The sequence below is a fragment of the Trematomus bernacchii genome, unplaced genomic scaffold (genome assembly GCF_902827165.1).
Source record: "Trematomus bernacchii unplaced genomic scaffold, fTreBer1.1, whole genome shotgun sequence".
NCBI lineage: Eukaryota > Metazoa > Chordata > Actinopteri > Perciformes > Nototheniidae > Trematomus > Trematomus bernacchii.
In genome coordinates this window covers 3,166,340-3,194,003 of record NW_022987662.1, presented here as the reverse complement: position 1 = coordinate 3,194,003, position 27,664 = coordinate 3,166,340, and the positions used below count along the sequence as shown (strand labels likewise).

General features: G+C 38.6%; 1 protein-coding gene across 1 annotated transcript in view; it reads left to right on the top strand.

Moving 5' to 3' along the window:
* Window positions 1-27,664, top strand: part of LOC117486949 (laminin subunit alpha-2-like) — a 189,440-nt gene that overhangs the window by 27,722 nt on the left and 134,054 nt on the right. The window contains 8 exon segments of the mRNA XM_034135550.1: window positions 6,359-6,529; window positions 8,125-8,237; window positions 18,720-18,771; window positions 20,439-20,588; window positions 20,591-20,628; window positions 23,677-23,856; window positions 24,516-24,605; window positions 26,778-26,895. Coding sequence (XP_033991441.1) covers window positions 6,359-6,529; window positions 8,125-8,237; window positions 18,720-18,771; window positions 20,439-20,588; window positions 20,591-20,628; window positions 23,677-23,856; window positions 24,516-24,605; window positions 26,778-26,895 — 912 coding nt within the window.

The following is a 27,664-nucleotide window of genomic DNA, read 5'->3' as shown; positions in this document are numbered from 1 at the left end:
ATAAAGATAAGACATTTAAATTGCTGCAACCTCCTGGTTATATTCTGACACACACACAATTTAATAATACTGGCAATTTATTTGTGTGTGTGTGTGATTACATTTTTACAATTTTTAACTGTCATGAGAAAGGAGCTGTTGGATCTTTCCTATTTTACTGCGGACTTAGTCAGACACAGAAAGAAAATGCAACCAGAATGTGTTAGCAAGTAGCGTTGACCTTTTTGTTTTTCATCATCATTAGAAGTTTGATATTCCTGGATCGCCACATAATGAAGTCATGATCTGGAGAGTGTGGGTGTAGACACAAACGCTCTCCATGTCACCTGTTTCAGGACATTTTGAGTGTCTTTTTCACCAGTCGGGACATGTGTTGAATTCTCTTGCCCTTGTTAAACTGTTCAAATCCAATTTCCTGGAGTGTCTCGTTTGTGAAACTCAGAGGTGGAAGAAAAATCATTTGTCAGGTGTTCAGAGCACATCTAAGCTCACAAAGCTGATTAGTTTTCTTGGAGAGATCCTCCCAAAGCTGAGGACTTATTAGTGTTTATATTTTATCTTGGTCTAATTTCTAGGTGGAAATTCATTTGAGTATGGGGTGTGCATGTGCATATGATTTGATTTAGACTAACATGATCACATGATATATTCTAAGCTTTCATATGTGTCTGCATTGTAGACATATTATTGATTGTATATTTTTGCAAGTGCTTTTACGATTGGCGATTGTGTGTGCTTTACATATCTATTTCGCACACACACACTTCTATATATCTGTATGTAGGCTCTGTGCCATTGTGTTTATGTGTGTGTGTGTCAGAGTATACAGGATTATCGCAGTCTCATCCTTCATTCCCCTCCTGGCCATGACCCTTTTAAACAACACTCCATCTTTCTCTGGGAATCCCTCCATCCATCTCCATCAATCTTTCTTTCTTTCTCTGCATCCATATCTCTCTCACCCCCCCCCCCCCCCCCCCCCCCAAATACTCTGGATGGAAGGGCGAGAGAGAGAAGGAGAGATACAGAGAGAGAGATGATCCTGTCTTTTTCAACCTTCTTCTTGTTCCATCAAGCATACATCTAGCCTCAAAACTCAACAATAACACATCCATCACACACACACACTCGCATGCACACACACATCCATGCAGCAGGACAAGCAGTGCAGAGTCATCGTCCACAGAAATAAACGAATAAAGTTTTATTCATAATGTCATGAGAAGCCTTCATACGATAGAATATATTTGCTGTCATCCTGAATTTGGAGGAAATCCAGTCATGTCTGGACATTTTCTCCTTAAGTTTAGATTGAACTCCCATATTAATATCGTATTGTCCTTCCTACTGCATTGATAAGTAGTGTCCTTCAATATCGTCACTTTTGTAAACACTATATTTGTTGGAACAGGTGTACCCTGGGATATAGATGGAAGTCCTGGGTGTCTTAACTCCTCTTTTTAGAATCCAATAACCGTTGAAAAGCATCAAATCTCTGGTCGATGTCAAATGTAATTCCCACATCTTGCAACAGCAGAAGAGGTTTGATTTCTTCTTAGTGAGATGGTTAAGTCTTTACCTAGTGGCTTTTCTGGTCATGCAAAAACATGTGACGATACGATAAACGATACGATAATAGGTCTGACATTCTTCTTGCATCTCAGCATCTCCACTTGCAACATCAACAAGGACAAATACCCAAAACAAATAACGAATCAAAGCCTTTTCATAGAAGAAGACCACAATGTGTGGCTGAAAGCTCCAGGAATGTCCAATTAGTCAATGAACCTTGTGACAAAATCAAGGTTGAACATTCAAGCTAGATTTGGTTGATGCTGAGAAAATCTAATGTTTTATTTGGTTTCTCTCCAACATATGTATAAATATATATATTTATGGATATATTTTAATTGTAAAACATAACCGCAATGTGGCATTATATGGTGTATGATAATTTCTACATTTGAACATTTTGATAAGATGACGCAATAGACTGTACTGAAATTATTCTTTGGGTAATATTAGTGTTTTTCCGCCTATCCTTTCCTTGTAATCAGTGTTTGGGAGTGTTGAAACAACTTCTTTGGCGATGACATTTCCCAGCTTTCCCTGTGTGTGCTTATACATTCTGACAGTATTATAATTTAGAGGCTGTATGGCAGCAAATCCTCCGAGACATCTGGTTAACAGAGCGTAGAGGCGGGATAGAGAGGCCAACAGACAGATAGACGGGTTACCATGGTTATCAGAGCAGAGAGAAAAGAATGGAAGGTGATGAACCTGAGTAGATAGTGTGTGAGAGAGAGTGTGTGTGTGTGTGTGTGTGTGTGTGTGTGTGTGTGTGTGTGTGTGTGTGTGTGTGTGTGTGTGAAAGCCATAGAGCTGAAGGCAGACAGTCATTGTGTCCTTGTCATTGAGTGAATCTGAAATGTGAGCCCTCTCTTTAGCCAGCCCTCTCTGTTGTTATCTCACCTCATTGTTGGACATAAAAGCAAAGGGAGAAAGTGTTGGAGTTGTACCCATGATGACATTCTCCCAAGAGATAATTGTAATGTTTAGAAAAGTTGCTATGGCAGCCAACACAGTGACAAAATCTATAAAGAAAATGTAGTTGAAATCATATTGGATTTTTGTTGTTGTTCCCTGCATTATTTTCACTTTCCAAAGATGGTTTTGAATGTGCTTTTATAATTAAAGTTTGGACATGTGTTATGTGAACATGCAAGGGTCCCAGCCAGATTGAAAGAGATGAAAATGGCACAAACTAAACATGTGCTTTCACCATGTGATTCTTTAAATTCAGACATGCAGAGCTGATGGTGTGTTTATGGTATTAACTGTCTCAAATCTAGATTAAATGACACTATTAAAGATATTCTTACTCCCACACACATTTGTATCCAGGTTATGAATGAATATCCATAATTACGCATGATGTTGGCTATAGGTTTTCTGACAGAAGGAGGAGGCAGTCGTTAGAAACGGTGTGGAGACGGATCATGAGAAATATGTTTATTGAAGAAACCGATAAGATCTTTTATTAAAGCCTTAAATAAGATGTATTTCACATTGAAGATGGTTCAATTAGTAGCTGTGTTGGTAGCATGACAATAAGATGGTGCACACATGTTTGCTCTTGTAATAGGTGCATTAAAGGTGGGGTATGTCATTTTGGAGAAACCAGCTCGAGTGCGCTAGAATTTTAAACTACGCAGCCGAAAAAAATCTGCCCCTTCCTTCAGACTTCCTTACAGAACCCCTCCTCCAACACACACGAACGCGCACATGACCAATGAGGGCACGAGATCAGTTTGTGCACAGATGGAAGGCTGACAGGCAGGTAGGCCATCCAGTTATTTTAGCCGGGCCGGCTCAGATGATTGGTCCTGCTTTTTACAGTATTACGGCTTCCACAGATGACATTTTTGTATGTATTTATTGTCAAAGCATTTAATATATTCATTGCTATCGGGATGTTAAGAGCATTCCATGGAATATAACAAGTGTTTCTGAAATAAATGACATACCCCACCTTTAAAGGATGAATCCGTTAGTATATATGGATGCTGTTACTCTTATTTTAGAGCTTTTCCTTTTGCCTACTGTGATTTATAAAATTGGGAATAGAATTTACAAAAGGCACAGTAAAGAGTTCAACCTGCTCTCCAATGACTAGAGCCTTTGAGATGTGAATCAAATATCAGACTTAAAATCTTGAGACATCCAAAAACTGCCACAATGAAAAGATGGAAGTGAAAATACTTGGTTCAACACGAATAAAAGCAGCTTTATTATCAGTAAAATGTACAAACTGAGTTCAAAGCTTATATTGAGGTTTTCAAATAAAGCCTTGAATGTAAACAGTTCTTTAAACTGCAGTGAACATTCATTTTTGTAAATACTAAATACCAAAGGCTGTAGAGTCGGGAGCTATTGAAAATGTTTGGATCAAAAGAGTGGAAAACAATATCACACAGCCACCAAAAGTATGACATTAATAATATCGAGTACTCTACTATTGAATGGACTTTCAAAAGAAAGCAGAAAAGAAAATAGCCCAGAATTCAATGCTGACTAAGAAACAGTTATGAATGGAGTTTGAAACTATTCAGTACTTCTAGAATATGTATTGAAAGTGTTGTGATGTGTGACAGTAGTCTAGACACACAATTGCCTAGGAGTGATATTATCGTGATGAATTGATAAGTATATAACATAAACTGCAACACATGAATGGAAAAAACCCAATTTAATATCCTAACTTTACATGTGTTATGGTTACTTTTTTTCTTCTCAAAATCAGACCCCTCTCTCATATCTGATTTACTCAAAGCTGCATTATGTGAGTCTCTACAAAACACAACCCGGATGTGGTATGATATTATCCCCCCACATTTTTCTGAAACACAGTGAGAACTTTCCCTCCAAGAAAACACTGTTATGGAAATCTTTCCTCCCTCGTGTAGATTCTCAGATATCAGTTGTGAGAATTTCTCAAGGTATGCAGAGTGTGTATATGATATGTTGTGAGTACTACTGTGAGAATGTGTACACATGTGTGAGAGAGACTTTGGGTGTCTCAGATGTTCTTCACAGTTCATCAGTGTTGACATCTGGCCAAACAGCTGGACTCCTCTGGACTCATCTGGACACACACACACCGTCCACCCTTTCACAAGTGCTTCGTTTCTCTTACACTTTTACTGTCTTTCAATCTGATCTTCCCTCTGTACATTCCCGCATCTCTGTGTTTATGTTTGTACATCAGTGCACATGTTGTTTAACTGTAAAAGTTGTTGACCTTACATCACGTCTGGGACATGTGACATTGTGCAGGGCGTGCATGTGTTTGTCTGTGTGTGTTTGCCAGACAGGAAATGTGAACCATGTGCACAGTATGTTGAGCATTCCAGTACCTTAAGTCCAACAAGCTTGTCATTGACTCTGAGACGAATGTGCTTTTACTATGGGAACACACAGCCTAGAAAAACCGGTGCTTAGTCTCATGGTGCATTTGTGTGCTGATGACATGTAGACATGAGTTATCATTGCTTTGTTTAGAAGTCTCAGAGCTACTTGGCTTGTGAGTGCACTCAAATACTTTAAACTATGTGCACATACTGTACTATAGACAAACAATGTGATGCATGCCAAAAAATCAAAATCCAATGTATTACATTACATGCATTTCTATGTAGCATTTAGTCTAGATACTTCCTCAAATAATACAAAAAAACATTAGGATAAGATAGGGATGCAAAAACGATATTTTGTGAATTATATTGCAAGATCAGAAAGTAATTTTTGAATAGTATAACATAATAATATCCTGGAAAAAAGCTGTGTACTTAGGATTGTTTTCCATAATAAAATGAGCTCCAGCAGTTTAAAATAGCCACAGAAAGGAAGTGGAAAATGCTTGAGCAACATAATGCAAATGAACAGTCCTTTGATAAAGTAGCAGGCCCAAATCTGCACAGTTGAAAACTGGCCTAAAAATGTTTTCTTTAATCTGCATGCTTCTTTTATCCAAAGATAAAGTGAATATGGCTTGCTCTATCTGTGAGGGGTAAATGATGTTAACTGCATTAGACTGTAACCAAAATATACCCAGATTATATAAATGACTGGTACAAAACCTGCCCTCCCCCTCATGTTCCCCACTAATTACTCATAACCTCAGAACAACTGTGCAAGCTGGCTCACTCGCAGCAAGACTACACACAGAAACTGACACAATTTAATGATTTTAAGAACAAAACATTTGAGTAAAGCATGGTGTTGTGTGGGTTCCTAATAACACATAATGTTCTGCTTTTTAGCAACACATGTTGTTTTGAAGATGAAATCCTTTCTGACCTCCTTTGAGCTGCTCCTAATTGCGTTCAACCTGATCCAACTATACTTTTATTATTATTTAAAAAATAATAATTATAACACTAATGATCTATTGTGCCCTTTTTGAAATCCAACAAAGTGATTTAAAAATACAGGATTACAAACTGGATAAGTCATAAATCCTCAGGTTTCAAATAAAACTGACAAAAAAAGAGATAAGAATAGGAAATGAAAACATATTTTAAAGACGGTTTAAAGGTAATTAGGTAAAAATTGAATTGACATTTTAATACATTTCATGAATTGTCTTATGTCATTGTTTGCTTTCAAGTTCTCAAATGAGAATATTGATACCAACTTCATGTGTGTATCCAGCATAAACAAGTGTATTTCCAAAAACACCACACTCTTAATATGATGTTGCATTTACAGTATGTCTAACAAGCTTCCATAATAATATGTTTATCTATTGGTTTAATTTTTAACATCTGTTTCTGTTGGTCTGTGTGTTTTATTTCAGGTCTGTTCCCGGCTGTGTTGAACTTGGCCTCCATGGCAGATATCTCCACTAATGCGACCTGTGGTTCCACGGGTCCGGAGATGTTCTGTAAGCTGGTGGAACATGTACCCGGCCAGCCCATAAGAAACGCTCAGTGTCGAATCTGCAACCAAAAGAGTACAACACCCACAGGTAAGACAGACTTATAGGCATTTTGATTACAACAATGAATCATGCTCGATTAGTTAATTAGTGCCAGATTGGCCAGATGTTAACAAATCCGTTTGTCTGAAATGATAATCACTGAATAAACTGAGAAATCAATCGCGACATGACAAGATGACAATAGAAAATTAGCCTGCGATCATAATTCATACAAGACAGTTATTTAGTCAATCAATGCTTCAGTTAACCATCAGTTAGTCGCTGAAGCAGGCCGTCATCAACCAGCCAGTCAGTCAGATAATGAGTGCAGTTAGCTTTGGTTACACCTGCTTAGCTAGCTTTGCTTAGTTAGCTTAGCAATCAGACAGTTAGTCAACCAGGATGAGAGGAGAGAAGGAGGATGAAGCAGGGATTTACTGCTGCAGAAAGAGGGGGGAAATAAAGCTTGAAATGAGTGTGGTGAAAATGAAAGACAGATGAACTGAGATCAAAAAGGTATTTTTAAAACAAGTGATGAGTTACATAACAGACTTTCTCTGTCTTTTAAAGGAACTATGGATGATATGCTTATTCTCTTTCTTGCTCAGAGTAAGATTAGATGATGAAAACCACCGTTAAAGTCCCACTAGGGACAAGAATTGATAATGAGCTGTAGATTTAAATTCAGACGACTTATTGACGATTACATTGACAAACAATGGAAATGTGTTTTTAGCCCCGGCAAATAAAGCATTCCAAATACACAGTACAACATACAGTTCAAGTGGTCATAAAAAAACTGAAAGTAGTATAGCGTATATACTCGATGCAGCACATCAGTTTCAAAAAGATATCTCTAGACTTCTAGACATTTCTTATTCTAATATAACGAACCATTCCTAATTGACTGGTTATTGTATTATTTGATTTATTTCTGTATGACAGACTGTTTAACTGAATGGCATGTATTTTGATTAAGCAATTCTGCATGTCCATTATTAACTTTCAATGTAAAACATCTTAGCCACAGGAGGAGAAAACCTGGACAAATGAGGGAAAAGAGCGAGGAGAGGAAGGACTCCTTTTACTATTCTGTCAATAGTTGCCATGGTTTTTGTAACAGAAATGTCACACATAAGTAACCTGATAATTGACAGCTGCAAGTCAACCAATCATATTCACTTAAAAATACTCTCTCATTCAATTACCACCCAAACAAAGGCTTACACACAGCATACATTAAAGTGTAACAAAGTGACCTTCTCTCTGTGTTAAACTAATAATATGTTTCCTTCCTGTTGCGTCCGAGTTATTGTGCGGAATAGTAACTGCAGCGAGGAGCAGATTCTGCAAATAGGGTGACATTTATTTTTATTCAGAAGTGAAATAAAATAATCTGAAAAGGAAAGAAAAGAAAAGGATTTCTCCCTGATAAGGTAGAAATGTGTGCTTTTGATATCTGGCCTTGAATGGTTGAAATGCCAGTTTTATAAAAAAAAAATGGAAAATGTTCATTCAAGACTAAAATGACTTTTTGATATTTGAAATATAAGATAACATAGAACACAATTACTGATATGACCTCTGACCCTCACTTTGATTTCCGATCTCTCTTTGTGTGTTTTGTTTGTGTGTTTTTCTAGAACAACATCCCATAGAGTACGCCATAGACGGGACAAACCGTTGGTGGCAAAGTCCCTCTATCCAGAATGGAAGAGAGTACCACTCTGTGACAATCACTCTGGACTTAAAACAGGTAGAAACTCACACATTTGTAATATGATACTTATGAGGGTGTTGTATTATCTTCCACATGTATTCCCCTCGGGCTTACCCCATCTTTACACTAGTACTGAGTCAAGCCTTCCCTCCCTGTAGCACTGACACTTGGCTCCTTCTTCACAAAGAACGACAGCTGCGGTCGGATTTATGTTTTTTTCAGAGGAATTTAATGGTGACTCGTCATTACTGGAATCCACTGTAAGGGCCATGAATCAAACCTGACCGCAGCCTCTATTGTCTGAGCAGAGCAGACGAAAACCTTTTCATCAAGGTTCATCTAACAGCATCAAAAACATTTGTATTAGTCTGTGATTTGAGGCAGTTTAACGCACTATTAGGAAAACATAATTTTGGTGAAAGCTGTCCGTGTATACAGTGTTAGGTGCATTGTCTTTCATGGGAATAAAACAAATCGTCAAAGGAAACAATAACAAATATTTTTGATCACAAAATCATGAATTCTTTTTTTTTTTTAAACTGGGCTGAGAAGTAAGGTGTTGCCCAGCTTAGTCTAAGAAAATAAGAAACTTCCCAAAAACCAGAGGTGGGAAGTAGTGGAGTACAAATACTTTGTTACCGTACTTAAGTACATTTTTCTGGTATCAGTACTTTACTCCACTAGTTATTTTTCTGACGACTTTTTACTTTTACTTCTTACATTTTGAACACAAATACCTGTACTTTCTACTTCTTACATTTTCCAAACAGGTTTGTTCCTTTAGTTTTAATCTGTGTTTGGTGGTATGATCATTATTATTTAGAGCAGGGGTCTCCAACCTTTCTTCATCTGAGAGCTACTTTGAAAAAATGAAAGTGGCCAAGAGCTACTTGCATCACATCGCTTACATGTATTCACATATCACTTCACATGAAGGTCCAAGAAAACGAAAATGTCGCACATATTATTATGGCCCTCATAGTAAGTACATCACTGAAAATTCACATAATGTCCTTAATCACCACCTGACAAGCATCTTATGGCACATGTATAAAATAAGTGCATTCACTCTTTTGTACAGTCAGTGAGATGAATGGCACTGCATGAGTCCACCATACAGGTGTATGCTGGAGTGTACCCACTTAGGTTCACTCTAATAGAGTCATTTAAATGTTCATCAGTCATTCTTGTTCTGTATTTAGATTTCATGACATTCATGTCAGCAAAAGCTGCTTCACAAAGGTATGTAGAACAGAACCAAATAAAGCAGACATGTTCAGTGCTGCTTGCGAATGTTCTTGTAGTTTTCTGGGTCTACAAGGCTCCAGAAATGTTGTGAGTTTTGCTGAGACTTAAGCTGAACATTATTTTGGAGATTTATAACCTCCATCTCCACAGGATTGACACTGAACAGTTCAGCCATCTTTTTCTTCTTCTTCTTTGTCTTGACATGAAATTATAAACCATAATAAATCAAGTGTATAGGTCTAGCCTCCCTATATCTGTGTGTGAAATTGTTCCATCCTCATAAACAAAAAACTAATACTTCTGCAGTCTAGCTGCAGCTTCTTTTCTTCTGTTAAAAAAAAGACACTGAATGTCCTGAATGTGGCATCACACACAGGACTTGAGTCTGAACACAGCAGACAACAGGAGTATTTACAACAGCATTATAAAAACAAAAATAGTGCATGTGGGTGCACACTTACATTACTCTGTCTTACTGTTACATAAATCCCATGAATGTATGAGATTAAGTTAGCTTCATCATATCTCAATCAGTGATTAAGTGAATAATAAAGTTTCTATCGGGTCACTATCAGCCTGTCACTCATTATTTTCAGGGAGGGGGCGGGGTTTGGAGGAACGGAGAGGAGACGGTGATCGCGGAAGCTTTCCTTCTGCCTTCACAAACTTTACACAAGTAGGCCTATTTATCAACTGAAAATAGCAAGAGGACATTCATACTCTGCAATCCAAGACTTGATTAAATCCACCAAAAACCTGACATGACGATAACGAGTGTTTTTCAAAAAACACAAATCCCTCCCTGTGTGTCTCTGAGCCGCAGCGACAGGGCCTGATTCAGAGCGGGTCATTCTGCTGTTGGTTCTGGACTGATGTTGGTGGAGAAAGCAGACTGCCCCGTGTGTGGTGTCGCTGTGCCGCTGTCACGTCTGTTCCTTGATCTCTGCATCACTGACCAATTTGATATTCGTGTGACAGAAACAATTCTAAAATAAAAAAACGTTATTGTCCAGCCGCGGCCGAAAAATCAAGAAGCAACCTTACTACGCTATAATCGATAATCGAGCCGCGAGCTACTGAAAAGCTGCCCGCGAGCCACCGGTAGCTCGCGATCGACGTGTTGGAGAGCCCTGATTTAGAGTCATTGCGTGCCTATTGATTTGAACACGATCCGTTTATCCATCATTTCCTGGTCTTCTCTAAAGAAGAGGGACCAATGAAAACGTTGTCATGTTGCCGTTGTTCAGCATGGAAACATTCATTAGCTAACAATGACATTATTGTTCTATTAATATAAAGGGAGGTCAGGTACTCTTTAAAACAGCTGCTAGTTATGGGTACTTTTTACTTAAGTACATTACGAAGCCCATACTTCTTTACTGTTACTTGAGTAAAGAAGTTTAGTCAGTACTTCTACTTTTACCAGAGTATTTTTAAACACGAGGATCTGTACTTCTACTTCAGTAAAGGATGTGTGTACTTTTGCCATCTCTGCCAAAAACATTTAGAAGATGTAAGAGACGTTGGAGGTGACACACACCCTGGATCAGCCTGCAGCAGCACACGTGTACAGAGAACCACTTACACTTTACACCCCCCCATATGGACAATTTTCAATTTCAAATTAACCTATTGCCTCGACACAGCAAGACCAGGTGGCCGCTGGATTTGACCCCGTGACATTCATTCATCATTAGATATCACCAAGATAGTTTTATCACCTGTAGTCATATCTCAGCTTTTTCAATTTTTACATTTTGAATGTTCTATTTTTCAGTTTTTTCTTTAAATTATAAAAGTAACACCTTTGGATTTGCCAATCAAAATTAATTGGGCTTGAGCTGGAACTTTCTTTATTTCGTGACAGTTTATAACGTATTTTTAGAAAATTAAAGATGACTTGAAGCCCTACCAAGATTTAAGGTAAGGTAAAGCTGCCAATCATCAGCATCACAGCCCCTAACAAACGTCTGTTGGCTACATTTCTTTATTAACATTGAATTATACATGACTAATAAGTTAATATATACATTATATCTGGTCATATAAGCAATGCCAACCAATTCAAGATTCATGTTTATTGTCATTGCACAACGAAATGCAATTTGCATCGAGAAGTAAAGTGCATTAGTTTTCAACGAATTTACAAAATAAATGCACAATACAATGGTCAAAATGCATTTTTAGTAGGTTTTTGTGGACTTTCCTTAATCTTGTGTTACCAATTTCACGATTTTGCTCCTCTAACCAGTCTTAGTTTTAGATAACATGAACACACCACGCTGCATGCTGTCTTATCGCTTTGTAACCACAGCAATTCGTTAATTATTGAACAAAGGTTTTGTCATCCAAGGAATTAAACTACCTGCTATTATTACAGCAGTGCTGAAATTCGTTAAACCAACTTAGCTATCAATCATTTCATAAGCATGCTTGTCACCCTTTAAATAATTGGGTTTCCATTTATGATTTGGAACGCTTGGCAGGAATCTCTGTGATTAAGGGTCTGTGTACTAGCATGGGAGATTTAGGACATCTAGTTTAGTTTAGAAGTGTGATTAAACAGATTACACCGCCAGAGTATAATTACATAGATGTCTTGAGAATAAAAATAATGAGGGTGCGAGACTTCAGTTCACGAGAAGCCATCGGTTTATTAATAGAAGCCTATGAAAAATTGCTTTTTAGGTTAAAAGTGATGGAAACATTTCACAGCAGAGGCAAAAACACAAATATAAACCTGAAACCTGAGCGATACGGCCTCTTATACTTTTCTGTGGATTCCCTGGACAAAGGCTCATTCAATCTAAGTCAATATCTTGGTGTCCTTCCCATCTTTTCTGTCGTTAAGTGTATCATGAAAAAGAGAGTTATAAAAGGAATATAGGTACATTTAATGGCGGAATAGAAATAAGGGACAAAATATGTGACATACGACACAAACCACAACTCAGAGAGATATAAATTAGAGTTCATTAAAAAGCACTTTGATGCCAGTTCAGATGTGAATAGGTGGTAAGAGGCCAATTGTAAAGCGCTTTGGACAAGAGTGCTATATAAAGGCAGTCCATTTACCACTCTATTTTTATTGTCAAACACCATTTTACAGGCTTCTCTGTGACACAATGAAAACATTACATCATACTTCTTAAAAGTTATCTTTCTTTATTATATAAATAAATAAACTCACAGTCAATACAGAATTACGGACAGTGCAGTGCGTTAGAGTAAACAAAACACGACAAAAAAGGAATACTTATTTTAATGGGCGACTGTGGCTGCGAGGGAGTGCGGTCGTCTTTCAACCAGAAGGTTGTGGGTTCGATCCCAGCCCGTGCAGCCAACATGTCGATGTATCCTTGGGCAAGATACTTAACCCTGAGTTGCTCCCGATGGCCAACGGTGTGTGAATGTGTGTGAATGTTAGGTCCTAGAGTCAGGTACACTGCTCTGTATGAATGGGTGTGAATGGGTGAATGACGTATGTAAAAGTGCTTTGAGGGGTCGTAAAGACTGGATAAAGCGCTATATAAGTACAGTCCATTTACCATTTGAAATTAAAACAGTTTTGATTTCAGTTTTTGTCATTTTAAAGCTAATGATCTTAAGTGAATATTGTAATATTTGTGCCTCATTTCATAACAAATATGTAAATGTAGAGCCTGAGAGAGAGAGAGAGAACAGGAAACAGTAAGAAGTAAGCCTGAGATGAATTGTATTTATTCATTATTTATTTGTTTATGCCAACCAGCACATACGTAGAATATAATTGTATTTCTGGACAGGAAGTAGAAGAGCAGCCATCTTGACATGTTAATGTCTTCAGGCCCATCAATCACAGCTTTCACCACTGTGGTGTGGCTACAGAATATAAATACACATTTCTAAATGGTCTCAGAAGCACCAACACACGTTTTCACACTTGTCACTTACACTCTATGCACGTTGAATTCCTGATACACATGTTCCATTTGTCAGGATTTGGTTTCTTAAAAGCTTTTTAATAATGGCACATTTCTTCTCAATGACCACCTACTGGGCCGCCTCGGCTCTAACAGTCGTCATTGGCCGCGTTTAAAGTGTTCACAGCATATATTATGTGCATTTATTTCCGGAAGAAGCTTTCCATCAACTCTAAAGCTGTAATCATTAAGCTTTTTATTTGACAAAAGGCTCATCTTATTGTCAATGACCATACTTGCTGTTTCCGCCAAAGAAAAACAAAAGATCTTCAGGATTAGTATTAAAATAATTATAGTATACCATTCATGAAGGGATGAGGGGTTGTCTGATTGAATTCAAGTACTCTAAATTCAATATATTAGTTAATTTATATAATATATTTCCCAGAAATTGGACTTGGGAAAGACAAAGAAATGTCCTTTGATCACCAAACACAGTTTAACACTACTATAAATTGATCAAAATAAAAGTATATCGACCTCACGCCTGATTTGCAATGATCGCCTTTATACTGGCTTCCATAAATGTGTGTGTGTGTTTGTGTGTTTGTGTGTGTGTGTGTGTGTGTGTGTGTGTGTGTGTGTGTGTGTGTGTGTGTGTGTGTGTGTGTGTGTGTGTGTGTGTGTGTGTGTGTGTGTGTGTGTGTGTGTGTGTGTGTGTGTGTGTGTGTGTGTGTGTGTGTGTGAGAGAGTGTGAACATGTGCATTCCACAGTAGGTGATTTTTGTGTGTGTATATGTGCGAGTCGCTATCAGACCAACGGAAAGCTATTTACCCTCCAGTGCTCTGAATTTCCCTTGCGACCTCAGTCATCTCACTCAGAAAATGACATGAAATGTGTGTGTGTGTGTGTGTGTGTGTGTGTGTGTGTGTGTGTGTGTGTGTGTGTGTGTGTGTGTGTGTCTGTGTGTGGTTATCGCCTGTGACATCACCACCCTCATTTCCTCTCTTGTTATTGTTGAACCTCTCTAGATGGAAAGACTAAATAATGAGAGAGTGGGAGCTGAGGGTCCATGTGTGTGAGTGTGTGTGAATGTGTGTGTTTTTGAGAGACGGTTGAACTCTGTGTATGTTCCTTATCATTTTTTGATGATTTCTTGAATTGTAATTTTGCATCTCAATTGACAATCACAGTAAAAGTCCTTTGCAGAGAGAGACATTTTGAATAAGGTTGAAAATCATTTATTTGCCCCACAAGAGCTTAGGTTCTTCATTTTTGTGTAGGTTTCTTTCACAGGTTTAAACAGTCTTTTACATTTAAAATAATCACTTTTTATTTTTGTAATTACTGGGCTGTGTTATAACTCCAGTCTTTCCGTATCAAACACAGGTTTTAAGTCGCCCTAAGGTTAAGCATTCATTACGATCAAGTGATTACCAGTCATTGTATTTGGACTTCTTTACCATGAGGGGTTAAACTCGCTTTCCTTGGTAACAACCATTTGTCGCCTTCATACCGGTTCGGTTTCAGTTAAATTGCAGTTATCATGGAGATGAAGTCGTCAGTTTGATTGACGGACATTTTGTTCTACGTCGTCAAATGACGCACAACGTCTGTTCTCTGACGGCGGGAGGAGAACATGGCAGCAATCGGAGAAAAAAGAGGATGTCAATCAAAGTGCCAACATTATCCGCAGCTCTTAAATACCTCAACATACAGACACACACACTCACAATGACATTAATACACACTTGTTACATGCATAATGTTTCAAGTCTTGTTCAGGCACACACATGCCTATTGTTATTTATTTTATCTTATGACCGCTATGTACATGTAACTGTTTGAGCCTATAACGCATTGATCAAAATGACTCAACCAGAGAGAGCCTTATATTCAAGTCCATAAAAAACAGACAGTGGTTTTATACTTTTTTTTTCATTTTAATATTCATAAAAACAGCATTGTGCTTGAGAAAGCTTCAGAACAGATGGGTGGAAGTGGGAAGTGGGTGTTGGATATGAGCAAACGAAAAACAATAACAGACAAATTCATGTTTACATTTATTTACATTTTTAAGATCACATAATATTGGAGCTTTACACCTTAGCTCTTCAACTTCAAATCATTGCGGTTCACTTTATCGCAGTCGACAAACAGCTTAATGAGGCGGATGTTTGAGTCCACTGGTTCTCAAAATCAGTCTTTATGAGGACTCAGTTAACCTTTACCCACCATAGTGATAGCTTTATGACAATCTGTGTATGATATATTCATCAAATGTGTGCTAAACATTTCCTTTTGTACATCGGAAAAATACCTTAAACTAGAAAACAATCTTGCCTTTTCGTCACTTTTTTCCTAATATAATTAAGAAGGATTTGAGAAAAAGACCTGGTGAGAGCTTTAAAACGGCAGACAAAATTGTTTTTATTCATTACTCAAAGAAGAAAAATGAAACATCTGCTGTAATGTAACTTTGTTGGTCTACGTTTGACAGAATCTCGGGCCAAAGCAAGAATGTGGGAGAGATTGCAGCATCTGGTGTTGTGTGCAGACTAAAAGCCCATTTAAAAAGCTTAAGGCTAAATTACGACCAAGTCTGTGAGCGAGCGTGTTCCTGTGCACGTTTGTTTTATTTGTGAGTCTAACTGTGTTTTTTGGCAGTTCAGACAGAGAGGCAGACTTAACGAGAATGGATTTCAATTGGTTGTTAAAACATCAGTACATTTCTCCGTTTTATCCAGAGGCCAGCGTCTGCAGCGTGTCCACTGTTTGAACCAATGTGAAAAACAAAAAGAATTCCCCGTTGTTTTTATTATCTCACATTATTTCCCCTGCAATTTGGTTAAAAATTGAACTTTATGCTAATGTGTTTGCTGCAGAACTGTCAAGAGACTGTCATTCAAAAATACTGCAGCATCTCTCCCCCAAATTGTTTTTAGTGGCAGCTCAGTGGAAAAGCAGAGCGATGTTGAGATGAGATAACTGTGTGGCTCCTGTGAATATCTGCAGCTTGTTTGCTTGCACTCAGCTTGGCAGTCAGGGATGTTGGATGATTCACAGATATTTAGAACGGGGCCAAAAGCTACTTTATTAGTCCAGCGAGATGTTAACACATTTTCTCTTGAAGTGACAGTAACTTTTAACGAGTCTGCATACCACGTCTGTTGCTCTGACTACAGATCCACCTGTGTGTCTGTATATTGTTTGTCTGAAAACCCCATTTATTTGAATAGTTTTTTTTCTCTTTATTTCTCATTCTGATCTTCCTCCACTTAATTTCTGATCTGTCTTTTGTGCTTCAAATCCTGTTTATAATTAGCTGGAGCGCTAACTGGAATTGGGGTTTGATGCCAGTTTATCAGGCCAAAGACATTTGAACATGTTTCCATGTGAATGGCCTGTAAACACCAGCTGCCCAGTAAAACCGCTGTCATTGTGTTTCCAAATCACGCTCACACAAAATGGATTCTTCACACTCCATTTGTTTGTGGGCATCACAACCATACTGGACACAGGGTTTAGATAGATGGATTATCATTAAAATAAACACTTTAAGTGCTCATTTGGCCACAAATATGTCATTCCCCCCATGACTATTTCCTGTTAAATGTGTAATATTGGTCCAATAAATGCGTAAGAACTATTTGGAAATTCATAATAATGTGTATGGTATTAAGTTTTTAAGACCCCTTGTGAGATGTAGAATAGAAGACTCTTGTCATACCTCGAGATAAGTGCTTTTTTGTATCCGTTATAGACATTTGCCACACTCCTCTGCAACACTTCTATCTGAAGAAAAGTTTATTTTAGAATCATAGAATTATTCATCAGTGCAAAAACAAAGTACAGATAAGAGGCAACATTTCATCTGAGGCTAAATGAGTCACATTGTTTCACTCTTTTACTCAAAGTTAAGGTTTTCTGTGTGGAAGATAAACAAAACTTACTTTAAAAAGTGAATTTAGCCAATTAAATGATATACCAAAGGCTAAGAAAAGTATCTGTTCATGAAACAAACTTACCATAAATGTACCCAACTGACATTAAATGTAATGGATGCAAGATCACAATTATTTACCAGCCGTGTGATCTATTGAAGGACGCTCATTGGTGTTTATTTGATGATGCTGGGTCGAGCTTTATGGGCAAAACATTTCCTTTGCTCGAGCCACATCTGATCAAAACACAAAATATGACGCATGCACGTACGCACGCACACTAACCAGCACGCAAAGACACACACACACACACTCACATTGCATTAGCGGTGTTCATCTATGTTTAGCTGCTGGAGCTGCCTAGCTGTCCCAAAGCTGTCAGCATATTACAAGCTACCACTGAGAGCTCTCTAACACACACACAGACACAACCAGACACTAGAAGAGACACACACACACACACACACACACACACACACACACACACACACACACACACACACACACACACACACACACACACACAAAATCCCATCCGCGGCTAGAATACAGGTAACATTGACTCTTTGTAGGAGGTTTGAATGACTGCTCTAAGGTTACCCTGAAATTCACTTTCTCACACACACACACACACACACACACACACACACACACACACACACACACACTTGGTAGATCTCTCCCTATTCTAATTGCTGCAATGTGACACTGCTTCCCACATCACGAGAAGAAAGAGAGAACGAGGATGGGGTGAGAGATGGGGTTGTGAAGAGAGGAACGGGCGACAGCATTTGACCTACATCGTGTGTGTGTGTGTGTGTGTGTGTGTGTGTGTGTGTGTGTGTGTGTGTGTGTGTGTGTGTGTGTGTGTGTGTGTGTGTGTGTGTGTGTGTGTGTGTGTGGGTGTGTGTGTGTGTGTGTTGTGTGTGTGTGTGTGTGTGTGTGTGTGTGGTGTGTGTGTGTGTGTGTGTGTGTGTGTGTGTGTGTGTGGTGTGTGTGTGTGTGTGTGTGTGTGTGTGTGTGTGTGTGTGTGTGTGTGTGTGTGTGTGTGTGTGTGTGTGTGTGTGTGTGTGTGTGGTGTGACTGTTCAGATTGTATTTTAAATGTTAAAAAAGCTTTAAATAAACACTCTTAATTTCAGACAGCTAGAACATGTGTGACAAGGAAGTGAGTAAAGTAGGTTTAACCAATCAAATCCTTTTAAAAAGCATTTTTGTATTTACTTAAAGTTTTCAAAAAGAAACATACTGGTTGAGGTCGAATACAACTGTAATAAAAACTAGGACTAGTTTCATAACAATAACTCTGACATAAAGTGTAAACACTTCAGTGGAAATCCAGTGTCATTAAAACTGTAGGTAAAATATTTCCCTGCGGTTATTGATGAATTTTTTTAACTCGGTCTATTGTCTGTGTTTTTAAGGTTTTCCAGATAGCCTATATGATCATAAAGGCAGCCAACTCCCCGCGCCCAGGTAAGATTTCCTTTTCTTTCTTTGTATTTAAGGCAGCCACTTGCTGTTTCAGGTGGTAATATAATGTAATATAACTGCTCTGATTATAAAATGAAACAATGACTGTTTGATTAAAGTGCCAGCTCCAGACCTGTTTGCTTTATGACTGTTAGATGACCTTTTGAGCCCATGATCCGCCCCAAGGAGAATTCTTTGGAAGCTCAAGATCCCATTCAATAAAATGAATTTGAACTCTACTCTGTATTTTTTAATTATGTGCAGAAGTTTCTTTGAGGTTAAAACCCAGCTTAAAAAAATACCAGTAATCCTGATGAAGTTATTGTCTATAAATAATGCTATGCTTTGCTATGATTAACTCTCTTGTGACTTTACTATGCATGTATTGTAGATGCTCAATTAAGGTGTAAAGAAAAGGCTTGTATTATATTAAAGGGGACCTATCATGCAAAATGCACTTTTTGATGTCTTTTATACATAAACATGTGTCCCCGGTGTGTCAGGGAACTCACGCACTGTCAGAAAATAAAACCCTCTCTCTTTTCCTCCGTACCCAAATCTCTAAAAACGGGGGTACAACGGAGCTGATCCAGATTTGCGTCCGATATGATGTAATATCGGAAATGTGGACCCACGGCACTATCAGAAACGTTACTATCAGAAACAATGCCCGACTGTTTTGGACGTAATATGGTCGGTGTTTACATTAGCATCGCTAACACTCAGAGCTAACCTGTACTGGAGAGCATGTGTGTGAAGAAGCAGGAAATAAAAAGGAACTCACCTTGTGGTATAACCGGCAAGAGAGAAAGCCTTTGAGCTCCATACTGTTTCAGAAATAATCCTTGATAATCCATGATATGGCGTTTCATCACGGCAGTATTTAGTTTAGACAGTAGCTGCCGGGTCCTGCATGAGCTCAGCCCCCTCCTTTTTTATTTTTTATCAATTTTTTTTTTAAAGCTTTATACCCAAAATCGGCACTTTTGAAACAGGAAGTGAAATAGAGGGATATGAGGCATGGCTAGAATGGGTGATCTGTTTGGTATTTTGAGCAAAACACTTCATAGACATGTTTTTTATATCTTTTTATATATCTGAGACCTATGCTATTGCCTAAAAATAGCATGATAGGTGACCTTTATGGGGTTTTAATAGGAACACGTGTGAAACTGTGCTGGAAAAAATGAAAAAGGCCCTTTCTAACAGATAAAATAGACCAAAGGTATGATTTTTGGATTATATGAATTTCATCATCATTTTCTACTTTTGCAGTTTTGAGACATTCTTTTAAGTATCTATTTTTACTGCAATTTATACGTTTTCATATATTGTTGTAAAATAAATGGTTTAACCTTCATTTAGCTAAACTTACAAAGTTGAACAGGGACTTTTTCTTTGGGACAGTAAATGCAGACTGATTGTCACTTAGATGGAAAAGAAATGAATATCCATTGAATCGATTCAGAAGGTGGAATATCACATTTTCGGTCCAGGCTATTAATAAATATGTAGAATTGAATGTCCTGTCAATTTTCTATGTATTTTAAACAGTTTGACCTCAGCACAGTCTTGGACCTCCATCATTCTGTTATTGATAATTTCCCATCTACATATCACACGTTTAATGCCTTTCATCATCATTCTTTTACCCATATTTTTGTCCACAGGTAACTGGATCTTAGAGCGTTCAATAGATGGCGTCACCTTTGACCCCTGGCAGTACTACGCCATGACAGATACAGAGTGCCTGACGAGGTTCAACATCAACCCGCGGACCGGAAATCCATCCTACACCCGAGATGATGAAGTTATCTGCACGTCTTTTATTCAAAGATCCAACCACTGGAGAACGGAGAGGTAACACTTATAGCTTCAGAAGTCTTTACACTGCCGCAGTAATCTGTAGTTGAGTTTTGTTTGGATTTAGGTTGATTTAAATGGTGCCAATGGGTTAAGTTGACCCAGGATGAGATGCAGTGGGTCAAGTTTAATGAGGTTGGGGAGATGTTAACTTGGTGTGTAGAGTACAATAAGTTGAATTGTGCATGGTCTGCTTGAACTATATTAAGTTAGACTGTGTCGTGTTTTATAAGAATGATTTAGGTTGGTTTAGATCTCAAACTGGCGAGTAGGGTTACAATGGCTTAACATGATTTACCAAAGTATGGGAACAACTAGACAAAGTGCAGCTTCTGTAGTATTGCAAGAATGTTATTTTTGTGATGCACTTTGGTCTTTTTTTCCTCTTTAAATGCATATAAAGGTAAAGATAGTTTCAGCTTGTATGCAAAAAAATGTACACCTCTTCATTATCATGTGAATGGCCTGATCCAGTTGCATCCAGACCTTTGGAATTTAACATTTTTAAATTAGGTTTTTGTAATGACGACCAAAAAGCTGGATGCAAATAATATAAGTTGATGTGAAGCACAAAGCTGTTTTCTTAGTCTTTCAGAAAGCAAAGTAAACACAAAAGAACAGGCAGTAGAAAATCAGGCCAAGATCATAAGGCATTTTTTTTTTGAGAGCTGTAATTGATATCTCATACTGTGGTTTTCTCTATGTATCTCTTCCCTGTACTTCATTTCGAAAAAGTGATCATAAGGCAGGCAAGGGCGGGCTCAGACTTGCACTTTATGGCTATGAGGCGGAAAATATAATCTGAGAATTAGAGTGATCTTGTGAATTAGTGTACATACTAAGTGACTGATTAGGAGGACTGAGGGCTACATTAGGAGTGCAAGCAGGTGACTATCAGGTCATGTCAGGAAGGGCTGAGGGCAACAGACAGACTGGATGTGAGTAACAGTTAGGAACGAGACGATATGTTACAACAGGAGTGGAAATTAGAATAAGGTGAACATTTGAAATTGAACTTGACTCATGACACCAGATACAACTCTATAAAATCAACACAAAAGAAAGTATAATGTTCATATGAGCTTTCATAAAGACACTCATATAGTGTTCTTAGCAGGATACAAGTAAATAAGTAGATGAGAGCATGTCTAAAATGTAGGAACATTTCAAATGTACACACATATTTATATAATTCAAGTCACTGATAGAAAACCCACACATATGCACACAACTGTTTGCTGTTATGTTGCTTTGATCAGCTGTGTGTATGATTTCACCGCATAAGAACTGAAGGGAAAGCCTACGATTACTGACATTAATGAAGAGAAAAAGAACACACGCACATACACAAAAGCAGACACATGCGTACATAGACACATGCAGGGAAAACAAACTAACCGCACATCTACATCTTCCACACAGGCCTCTAATTGTAGACGCCTGTCTGAATATTTATATTATATATTATTATATATTTACATGGGTGCTGTGTGTGTTTGTGTGTGTGTGTGTGTGTGTCGCACATGCCTGGATGCATGTGTGTCTGTGTCCTGCGGGGGAGCGCTAGAGGGGGTGCGAGCTGGGAGATGTCAAGAGCTGCAACGACAGAGGTGTCTGAATGTGTGTGTGTGCCTGTGTGTGTGCCTGTGTGTGTGTGTGTGTGTGTGTGTGGTTGACAGCTCCCCAGCCGTCTGATCACAGTGAAACCATAATGAGTCGTAGGCGATGTGTCACAGCATCGCACACACATTCACAATGTCACCCCATTGCTCATCACACACACACACACACACACACACACACACACACACACACACACACACACACACACACACACACACACACACACACACACACACACACACACACACACACACACACACACACACACACACACACACACACACACACACACACACACACACACACACACACACCCATTTCCTTCGTTACTTCCAAGTGTGCAGCTTGCACCCATCAAGTGTTCCCCCTTGACACACACACACAACTGAACACGGTGCTCTCCATAAGACTTCTTTGCAGCTCCCAAATGTTGCTTTTGGCCACATTAGAGAGACAGACAGACAGACAGACAGACAGACAGACAGACAGACAGACAGACAGACAGGACCTCACACTCCTTGTAATGTGACTGCCTGTTGATCATTATTGGTGATACAGAATATAGATGGTTCTTATTCTTCTCCTGCATTTAGCACATCAGAGCGACACTGTTAGAATTCAAATTGTCTATTTCTTTCGTTCAATTTAATATGAGCAAACATTGTTGTAGGTGTGCAGATGTGCCACATACAAATGTTGTCTTCCTAGAAGAATTGGAAATGACTGCATTGTTGTTATTGTGTATCCCTTGAATGCTTTGCATCATTTAGATCACTCTATGTTTCCCTGAGTAGATGTTTGGTTTCAGTTAGATATGGCTGAAAAGCTAAAAAGCCAATCAAGGGTCTTCAGGTTTTTCGCTTAAAATCTTTGTAAAGACACATCATGTTCTTCTGCTTCTTAACAACACTATCTTGTCTTTTCATGTTCCAATCACCTCTGTTGGCAGTACTGTATCGCCAGATGGTCTTAATGAACACATTACAATCAGAATTGGGAATCTCTGAGGCAAAAAGTCTGACACAACAGAACCGCACAAAATCTTTTCTTTTTCCTCAGCCATTTTGAAACGTGTATATCTATAATTAAAGGTGTTACATTTGACTTGGTACAAATACTGAAAACAACTCCACATTTTAGGCTTTTTGTTGTTCAGACTTTTTATTTTTGCTCAAACAAGTCTTTTTTTACATTTTTGAAAATAAACGAGACATCCTGTAACAAATATGTTATTGCAACTCATCCTACTCCAATCTGTTCTGTATTTGTTCTTTCTTAGCTACACTGAAGAAGTTTCTCACTGCTTCTACTCTCTACTATCTGCAGTTGCAAGAAACTAAAAGTGCCTTTAATGTGTGTCTCATCACAGTGGCTCAGTTTAAGTCTGCTGTCACATCAGTACTCGCCTGTCTCTCTCTATAGATCCACGCGTCTTTGATCAATGGCCGGCCGAGTGCAGACGACCCCTCCCAGACCCTGCTGAACTTCACCTCCGCCCGCTACATCAGGCTGGTGTTTCAGCGAATCAGAACGCTGAACGCCGACCTCATGACTCTGACTCAGCGTGACCCGAAGGAGGTCGATCCCATCGTGACGAGAAGGGTGAGGCTCAACACTTTTTCATATATTTCTTTCTTTGAAATTATGATTAAATTCAACTCAAAGAAGCTTTATTGGCATGACCATGTCACAAACACAGTATTGCCAAAGCTCATTGTACAACAGTAAAACGTTTAATAATCATGTTAACAATAATATGTAATTTAAATATCCGTCATTGAAATATAATTGTATAAAAATCCACTGTAAAAAGACAAAAGGATAAAAGATTATCTCATTTATTTGCGATTGAGGTGTTTCATTGTTCAATCTTTGAGTCCGATGAGTAGCCCATACAGTAAAGTTGGCCATTGTGCAGACTGTGGGCAGCTGTAGCTCTGGAGGTAAAGTGGGTCGATCCACATGTCAAAGTATTGTTGCACACTGAACCCAAATTGCTCCCGATGGTCAGCACCGGGCCACATGTTAGCTCGCTGCCATCTGTGAGCGTGAGTGGATGAATACAAGTCAAATTGTAAAGTGATTCAGCAATTTACCGTTACTGCTGTTCAACAAATCACCAGATGTGGTTTTACTATTGCGGCATAATTTTTTTCGGTCAGGCTTTGCTTTTTAAAGACTACACCCCAGTGAGATAAAATATCCTATGTTTACGATGTTTAACACTGTTGTATTCCTTTTCTCACCTTCTCTCTTTTCAGTACTATTATTCCATTAAGGACATTTCAGTGGGAGGGATGTGTATCTGTTACGGCCACGCCAAAGCTTGCCCGCTCAACACGGATACTAAGGTAAAATACTTAACTGTCTTTCTCTCACTCCACTTAACAATACCACGAGGTAAAAGAGCTTCTTCATACTGAGGAACAGGACCAAAGAGCCACCTCGGGCACCAGCTTTTTATCTACCGCCTTGTATCAAACTTTGTGTGTGTGTGTGTGTGTGTGGGTGGGTGTGTGTATTTGTGTGTGTGTAACTGGCTGTCTGCAAGGGACACAGGTGACACAGTGAAGCGTTGTCTCCCATGTCACTTCAAACGGTGGAGTGTTTGATACCAGACACCTGATCTTTCTCTTTCTAGCTCACCACACACACACACACACACACACACACACACACACACACACACACACACACACACACACACACACACACACACACACACACAGACACACACACACACATACTCTTGGGTCCTTTACATGTCCTGAGGCTGACCCATGAAGACTAACTCAGATGTGACACTGGTGTCTGGTCCCTCGGTGATGATGTCACTGACAATAAGTGATGTCACTGATCCAGTTTCCAGTGCTCTAGTTTCTTCTCCTCTCTTATTCCCTTCTCTATAGGCCACAATAAAGAGGTATTTTAAAGTCACTGAAAAAAAGCAAACCCATAATGTATTTTTAACTGTAAAAACATCTAAAATAACAACAAGCTATGATCTGCTTATATCTTCAAACGTGCTTGAGTAATAATAAATTACATTGAAGATTCTTCCCTTTTATTTTCTGTCAAACTCATGTCCCTGTGCAACCGTATTAAATATAAAATCAGATATAAGGTCTCTGCAACTAAGTATTATTACCATAGAGACATGTCCCAACAATGGCAAAAAACTTCAAAATATAACTGCTTAGCAACATATGTATAGTTTTCCAGGGTTCAAATTGAAGGGATCATCTCAATGCGTGGATATGCAGTATTTGGTCCAACAGATTGTGCATCTTTATTTATAACCACATACTGTATATTTAAACCATGTTTGTACTTGTTTAATATATCAGGCTAAAATATTAGTTTTGCAGAGATTTTCTCTCGCCCTATGTGCCCACAAGACACTTAGCTCCTTTCCTTTTATACAAGTTCATCCATCCATGCAGTAAAATCCTAGGCAGACGTTCAGGAAGCAGAAGAGGTGAAGACCTGCGAGATGATTTGTTGATGATCGTCTGCAGAACATTTGTTCAGATGCACGCTCAGTACAAAGGAAGCCAGAAGCCGGAGCTGTAGCGCTGCGTCTCGGATAAAAGGGGCAAAGTCACTCGTGCCAACCAATCCAAACTTGGCTCTCACTCTGCTATTGTACTGCTCTCCTCTCAGTTAAATCTGGCAGCCTCTTCACATCGACCAATTTACAGAAAGTCCTAAATTGAATTACTGAACCTCCAAGTTGGCAGATGTCCTGCTTCATTCTGCTTCGACTGTGTTTAGTCTTGAACATATTTCTCTCCTGGGAGAGTTGTAGTGAACCCATTTGCTACCCACTGACAATCTGGAAAGTGAACTAAGTTATTTTATTGCCTTTGGCTCTCCTGTGAATACAGTGTGGTTTGATAGGCTTTCAATAGGCCATGCATATTGATAATTACTTGTGTGCTGCCCTCTATTTTTCACACAAAGTCACACAAAGAAGATAACTTTATCACCCACCCTAAACCACAACAATAATCTTTAAGTGAAGTTTGTGACATTGAACACACAGTTAAGAGTCTTACAGTACAATCTCAGACTGAAATCACATATTTTAGTATTCAAATTAAAACCTACCTAGATTTCTGAGACCACATACACTTTACAAAAAAAGGAAAAAATATATATTTCAACTAATAGATTACTCTTATAAATACAGAGCCGTGGGTTGCAAATGTGTCTCAGATGTTTAGCAAACAGCTGATTGGAAACCTACATTTTAAACTAGCATGTGGTAAAAATGAAGTGGATAATCCCAATTGTACTGCATGTGAAAACATTTCGAAACAAGGTCCAACTTTTTTAAATGATATTTTCCCCCCACCAGAGACTTGACAGCTGATTCAGATGATTCAGATTGTTCCATGTTAAGCCTTCTAATTAAGTCAGCGTCCATTTATGTAAACACTGTCACTTATATCTGTTTAATTGACAAATCTGTGAAACTTTTACTTATGTATTTGTTTGTGAATCTGTGTCTGTGTGTGTAGAAGTTCAGCTGTGAGTGTGAACACAACACATGCGGGGAAAGCTGTGATCGTTGTTGCCCCGGTTACAACCAGCAGCCCTGGATGGCGGGAACCTTCCTGACTCGACATGTCTGCGAAAGTAAGGAAAACACACAAAAAATTGCACACAACTATCCACAACTCCTACTTTTCCAGAAACCAGCAGTCACTTTTTACACTTTCTCTACTTTGTAATGTTTCTCCAGACTTCTTACGGTACTGTAGGCGCCCACATTTTTTGTTATAATGTAGCTTATGTACCCACAAATGTCAATAGACAACATGCCTGTAATACTACTTCCGCACACCTTCAGTTTATATGACTCCAGACTTTATGAAACTGTGAAGGAGCTCACTGAAATAAATATCCTTGCCTGCCAATCAGGTCAGGATGAGTCTTTGATATGAGACTGTATAAAGCCATCAAAAGTCACCTTAGCATCCATTAACCTTCATCATCTACGTAGCAGCACGGCGAGGAGGTTAGAGGCTTCTACCTGTCCTCATAAAACTATGGTTACAACATGTAATCTTCATTTTATTTCACACAGGCTACTCCTTCTAACAGGCTGTAGTCTCCATGGCCTGATAACGGCTACTCCTGCCTTGACACAACAGGACTGAGGTGACACGACTTTAAAGGTCCTGACAGCACCATAAAGGAGGCAATGACTTCAGCCCGTTCAGAATCAGAGTGTCTCAGAACGCTGAACAAACAATGCTTACAGAGGTTTGTTGGTGTCCATGTTAATCATTTGGGATTTCCGCTATCTTTATCAAAAGTTTGTGCGTCTGGTAATTTTCTATGTGTGCCACGAGCAAATCTGGCAAGAAAAAACACTTATAAACTATTATAATTTAAGGATAAA